The 6,167-nt window shown below is 41.7% G+C and overlaps 1 protein-coding gene across 1 annotated transcript; it reads right to left on the reverse strand.

Annotated features, from left to right (window-relative positions):
• Positions 1 to 4,120: 4,120 nt before the first annotated feature.
• ptf1a (pancreas associated transcription factor 1a) lies at positions 4,121 to 5,020 on the reverse strand (the record flags this gene model as incomplete). The annotated part of the gene is made up of 2 exons (XM_081375220.1): positions 4,121 to 4,323; positions 4,426 to 5,020. 2 exons carry the CDS (start codon positions 5,018 to 5,020, stop codon positions 4,121 to 4,123), a joined length of 798 nt encoding a protein of 265 aa, XP_081231346.1.
• Positions 5,021 to 6,167: the final 1,147 nt, after the last annotated feature.

Here is a 6,167-nt window from a genome sequence, read left to right on the forward strand (position 1 = left end):
CTTGGTGATGTTTTATTTTCCATGGACCAATGTCACGGCATAACAGTATTTTTTCTGGAGGTAACTGACGTCTTTTGTTACAAAAGAAAACGAGGAGCTGCCTATGGGGGTCATTCTCTCCTTTTATGCTCAATTGACCAATATTTTTTTTCTTTAAAAATCCTGCACGCGTGCGCGCTTTTGTGCACTTGTTTCCCTGGATCCTGTTTGGCTCCTAAGAAGTTAAATGATTCGCAATAGACACCGGTTGCTGTGTCGAGGGTTTCGTCAGTACAAAGGCTGCTGCTTTCGCACCATATGCTTAATGGACACAGCCGTAAAGGCCATAATAAAGGTAAAACGTGGTCTTTTAAAAGTTGGAAAGGTTCCCTTTATTTGATTTAGATGGAGCAGACTACGTGCGCACAAACCAAAGCGCGCCCGGGCATTGACTCGCTCTTTCTTTTCTGAGGCACTGCAGCCACCACGTAGTGTTTCATTACAACATAAGCTTTTCATCACCCGGCTTTGTTCTGAATGAAAGTAATGCTGTGAATTAAAGAAATGACAATATTTTCTATCAGCTTGAAGGTCCAAGAGAAGGGCTCTCAAGCTTGGCAAAAATCAGGCACATCATTCATCATGTCACCCCGCACCTGTGGTCCTGGCATTCAAATTATACAAACCTATTCTTATTAACCTTAATTATTCAAAAACGACACAATGGCTGAAATAGAGCAGGTTGAAGTCTGTTTATTGGTCGTAAATGTCTCTCTGAAGATCTCCAAGGCTCTTTGTTAGTCCCGCGCGGAGACCGCTCTTCTCCTTTCAGACATGAGTAGCCTTGGACTTTTCAGTTTTCAATCGTAACATCTGCTTAATCGTACGGATCAAAATATGGAGACACCAAACATATGCAATGGAGGATTTGTTAAATCCGGGTAATGAGTTATTAACAAGACAAAACAATGGAGCAGGATGGTGAGGGCCTTATGTTAACGGAGTCACTTTACGAAGCACCTCGTATTACCCTTCCCTCTAAACGGAACGCCAGGTGATGGCGAGGCAATCAATGTCCTTGGGAGGCTGCGCTCCGGTCCTTTTTTCTGCACGTGAAAAATTGGTGGACATAAATTTAATGGCTTGATCAAGTCAGCGCAATGCGTCTATTGCCTGTGGACTTGGAGGACAAAACAATGCTGTTGGCTGGCTCGTGTTGGCGCCCTAAATCCGGGTGGATCATTGAAAATGTGTTTTATTATAACACACGTCATGCTTTACTGTTGCCATATTGTGTCAAGACAAAGGCTAATGGTACATTAAAGACAAGAAAACCATGCCAACACGTCTTGGAGACGTTGTAGACGGAGACGGGCCTCCCTCTTTGCTTGTTTTAAGCAGCTGCTGTCCAGGACCCAGGCGCACAAAAAGAACAAGTTTGAAATACCAGGTGCATCGAAGAGAAACTCGACAGGGACGGATATATTAAAGCTCAGAACACAGTCCTAGCAATAAAGATATCATGGCAATTATCTGCAGACTCAGCACCGTGTAAAACCAGGGGCGCCTGGACAGCCTGTACTTTGAGAAAAAAAAAAAAAAAGAGAGAGAGAGAGAGAAAAAAGTCCCCCTTTCCCGGGGTGCATGATGAGCCTGGCTTTCTCAAGCACCTGTTAGCCTGTGCCATCCCGAGGTAATATTTCTGGACAAATAATTAGTGATATATTTGTTGTATTGAGGATTACGCTGTACCCCCCAGATGCGACTTGGACATGGGGGATTTAGTAGGCTTTAAAGAGTTTGGGTATCGGGGAATCAACTGGTGTTTGTTCAAGCTGGCAGCTGGCACCCCGATGCCACTGTTGCCATGCACTAATGAAAATGGGCTGGACTCGAAGATTTTCAGTCTTATCCTCCATATTTTTTGCAGGCGATAATCCGAATACGAGCAGATTTAAAGCTTATGAGAATCTTGATAGGCGTTGTTCCCAGCTTAGTGCGCATCGTAAGATTGTTGACACTGATAGTTATAAACCGTGCGTAATCGTTTCACTTTCTTTAATAATTATAGGTATGGGACTCATAACTGATGACGGCGACTGCCTATTTTTCTAAAATTTCACTGCGCAAAATCTGTCTGCTTTAACGCACACAGGAAAAGAAAGGAAAAAAGAGTGCAAAAGAGTGTTTTTTGTTCACATTTTTAGTCAGTTAGTGATTTTTGTCTGTATATAATTAATCAAATCTACACGACTGATCAGACTGCGCAAAGCCTACATGAAATCGCCCTGCTACCCACCGGCATCCACAATCGCAGACTTTGCAATAGAGCCCGTGGGACGTTGGGACACATAATAACGGGCATAAACATTACAAGCAATAAACGGTCGCCTTTTAAGCTTTGCCAAGCCAAAACCCCAAAGTAACCAAATAGAAACCTGAAAAGATCCAGTGCTTCAGCCTTTTTGTTCCGCTCCATCGGCGCTCTTCTAAAAGATGCTTTAAGGGTTTTGTACTATGCCTGTTTAGAAAAACTCCTTTCACTAGTATAGGATGACAAAATACAATGATAGCCGCATTTTTTTGGTCTCTGTCTTCCCTTAATCAAATTGAATTTTTACCACGGGCAAATGGTTCGCCATAAAATTGCCATAAGACGTTTGGGGTCCTTTATCTTAGTTAAGTCTGACTTGCTAACATTTGACTTTCTAATGAGCATAATGGGATTACATGGTTTTAGTCCTGCGCCCTGGATAGCAGAAATCAACGCGTTTAATGAGGCGCTAACACATGGAAAGGTTGGATTATGTCCATCAGTTTAGATTTAATTTAATTCATTAGGAAAGTTCCCAATAGAATTTGAGGATTATTGTTGACACTAATTATATAGTCATCCCCATCTTCAATAAACTTACATAACTAAATAGGGAAGTAAATGCATTGGTAACCGCAAAGCATTAGTTAACGACAGAAAAAATGTAATTATGCTTCCACTTATTGTATAGCATACTCTGCGCACGCCGTGTATTAATGAAAAGACATATAGAACAAACAAGAACAGACATTATAATGTAAACAAATGAGATTTTAAATGATAGTATTAAATAAATACCTGTGATTCCAGTCAGTCCATCCAAGATATTAGCCTCCGAGAGCTCTTCATGAGTTTACATTGGACATGTGTTTGGGCTACCTCTTAATAACTGCGAGAGCTGACGTAGAGACAACTGGGTACATAGAACACGAGTGGATACCACGGGAAAATTTAGCCTCTGAGCACCTGCAGTGTACCCAGGCCAACTGCCCAAGGCAAAGGAAACGTCATGCCTCTTTTAGCAATTTGGACCCACACTTTAAAACATACTCGTTCCTCTCCTGTTTAGTTATTTATTTATTTTTCACCCAAACTGTCAGCGTCACAGCGAGGGTCCGTCAGATTTCCATAATGATAAATAGTGACATCTTTCAGCTGTTGTTGCACACCATATCCAAGGCTTCACACCTCACGTTAAAGTATCTATTCAGAAACCACGTTTTAGTTACAGTTAATCGCACGATTTTACTCTGGCCTCTTCATTGTTGCAGAATAACAGATGACCTGTCTACAAGATATATCATCATATGTTGACATTATCATATTGTATAAACAGAATTATATAGTACGCCAAAGGATGCATGTTTGTCTAAATTATTTCATTTTGATATTTTAAACTGATGTTGAGCCTAATTGAGGAAACAAACACTATATATTTTGGGGGTCCATTTAATGGTAGTAATTGTTTATATAGGGATATTGGGACACTGAATGATTCAAACAAATGATCGTGGGATATCAGACAGATTTATTGAGTCATATCAATATAAATATAGACAAATATAGGCAAATATTTTTCGTGTTTCGTTTGTATAAAAATATGTTTTGTTTGACATAAAATCAGTATTAAGTTAGAAAAATATATTACAGCAGAATTAAAGCAATTAAATACAACACAATATGATTGCCAGTGGCCTTATGTTCAATTCAGACTAAAAAGCTGAAAAACGGATAGTCACAATAATATATTACAAATAAACTAAATAAATGGATATTTCCATACAATTCAATTACACAATGTGTATACAGGATAATAACGGCACTGCCTTAGGAAATACAGTTAAAGGGGGGTTCATTCTCGATGTTGTTTATGGATGATTTCAAGTGCAACTTTCGTGGGTCCTCTGGTGTCCAGACTTTCGCTGTTCTAATGATGTTCTGATCTTTTAACTGCTTCTCATCAGTCCATGAAAGAGAGTGTCCGGCGAGAGGAGGCAACCCGTAGTCTGGGTCATTTGGAGATGGGGATCCTAGAAAAAAAAAGTTAAGAGTTGTTTAAATAATGATGATAACAGCAACATTAATACAAATAGTAATAATAATAATAATAATAATAATAATAATACACATACTTGTTCCTCTGTGGCAAATTATGACTTTTTTAGGCTGGTTTAAAGTATCACTGTGGGGGTTCCGGATCGGCATGTCGGACTGCACAAGTTCTGCAAGGAAGTTTATGTAGCCGATTGCCAGACGTAAAGTGTCAACTTTTGAAAGTCTCTTCTCGTATGGCAGGGTAGGGATGTGAGATCGCAGTCCCTCGAACGCATCGTTAATGGACTGCATCCTCCGTCGCTCCCGGACATTGGCTGCTTGACGCAACTGTTGCATCTCCGCTTCGGATCTCAAGCGCCTCCGCCTCTTCAGTAACAGCCCGTCTCTGTGAGGGGACAGCTCCGAGGTGCTGTCAGCGCATCCGTACGAGAAAGTCGAAGACGACGAGGAAAAGGAGAAGTTGCCAACGTCACAGTAGTCTCCGTCCTGCGCTATCCGACTGTCCTTATAATATTCTTGGATTTGACTGGTGAGGAAATCGACGTCCTCGTCCAAAAAGTCGTCTGTGTCCAAGTGATCTCTCGACGAGTGGTCCGTGAAGAAGTCATCGTCGTCGAAATAAGGGGAGGAGAAGGAGTCTAAGCCTGTGAATGGATCCAACACAGTGTCCATTTTTTGTGTGCTGTGTTGGTGTTGCCCAGTAACAACAATCGCCGACTTTTTGAGCTTTCCTCTTGATGCTCAAGAGTTGGTTCGGTTTGAAAGGCGGCACGCGAGGACTCTTATAACTACATCCATAGTCGCGTGCCATTGACCGTAAACGCCAGCCAATCAGCGCAAAGCATCCTCAGCGTCCGCAGCCGATGCAGCTCACCTTAGGATAAGGCATGTTAACAGGCCACCCCCCTCAGTACACGCCCCCTGAGCCCAAAACACCGAGACAGGACATGCTCCTAAATTGTCAACAAAGCGCCTGCCTATATTGACAACTGTATCAGAAATAATCTCTCCGTCAGTGTCCCAGTCAAACCTCAATCAATGACCAGAATGAGGTCAAACGTTTTCCTTGTATTTTTGTTTTTAAATTATTGTATATCGTTTACATAGACTTCAATAAATGGCAGAAATGTGTGATTTTTCAGCACACTACTTTGATACAAAATAGGCTATATATAACTACAACGCACGAATATTTCAAATCAGCCTAAGTTACAGTTATTGTGTGGTGTTGGTAATGTCTCGGTTCTTCGCATGTTAAACAAACAAGGGACATGGTGTGCCTTCTTTATTATTGACACTTAAATGTTTTGTCTGCCTGTTTGTCTTTCTTCCATTAACTACGAGTGCACCCAGTCATCACATGTAATGAAGGGGTCAGGGAGGTAGATATGCCTACTGTTGACCCCGTCACCTTGAGGCTCCTCTTAAAGCAGGTAACAATTCAAGCGCTCACCATTCGCGTGCGCGAAGCCCCTTCCATCGGCCTCTTAATTATCAAGACATGCAGCTATGTTAAAGCCCCCATTGGTTGTCCACGAGGTCCATACAATACAGCACAAACATTTGTGTATGAGTGATGTCAGTGAAAGGAGCTGTCATTTTAGAGGCAGAAAGGGTAAAGAATAGGTCTCTCATCAATCACGGGTTGTAGGATGTCTGGCCGCACGTTTGTGTCAAAGCAGTGGACGCTCGCCTGTTCAAGAAACAATCACAAGAATAAGGCGAGAGCTCCAGTGGTAAAGCGAAGGCGTTTTCAGCTTTCAATACGAGCAACCTATAGTGTCACACTGCACGCATCTAAGGCAAAACAAACATAAAA

Source organism: Scardinius erythrophthalmus (genome assembly GCF_964197995.2).
Source record: "Scardinius erythrophthalmus genome assembly, chromosome: 9".
Lineage (NCBI taxonomy): Eukaryota > Metazoa > Chordata > Actinopteri > Cypriniformes > Leuciscidae > Scardinius > Scardinius erythrophthalmus.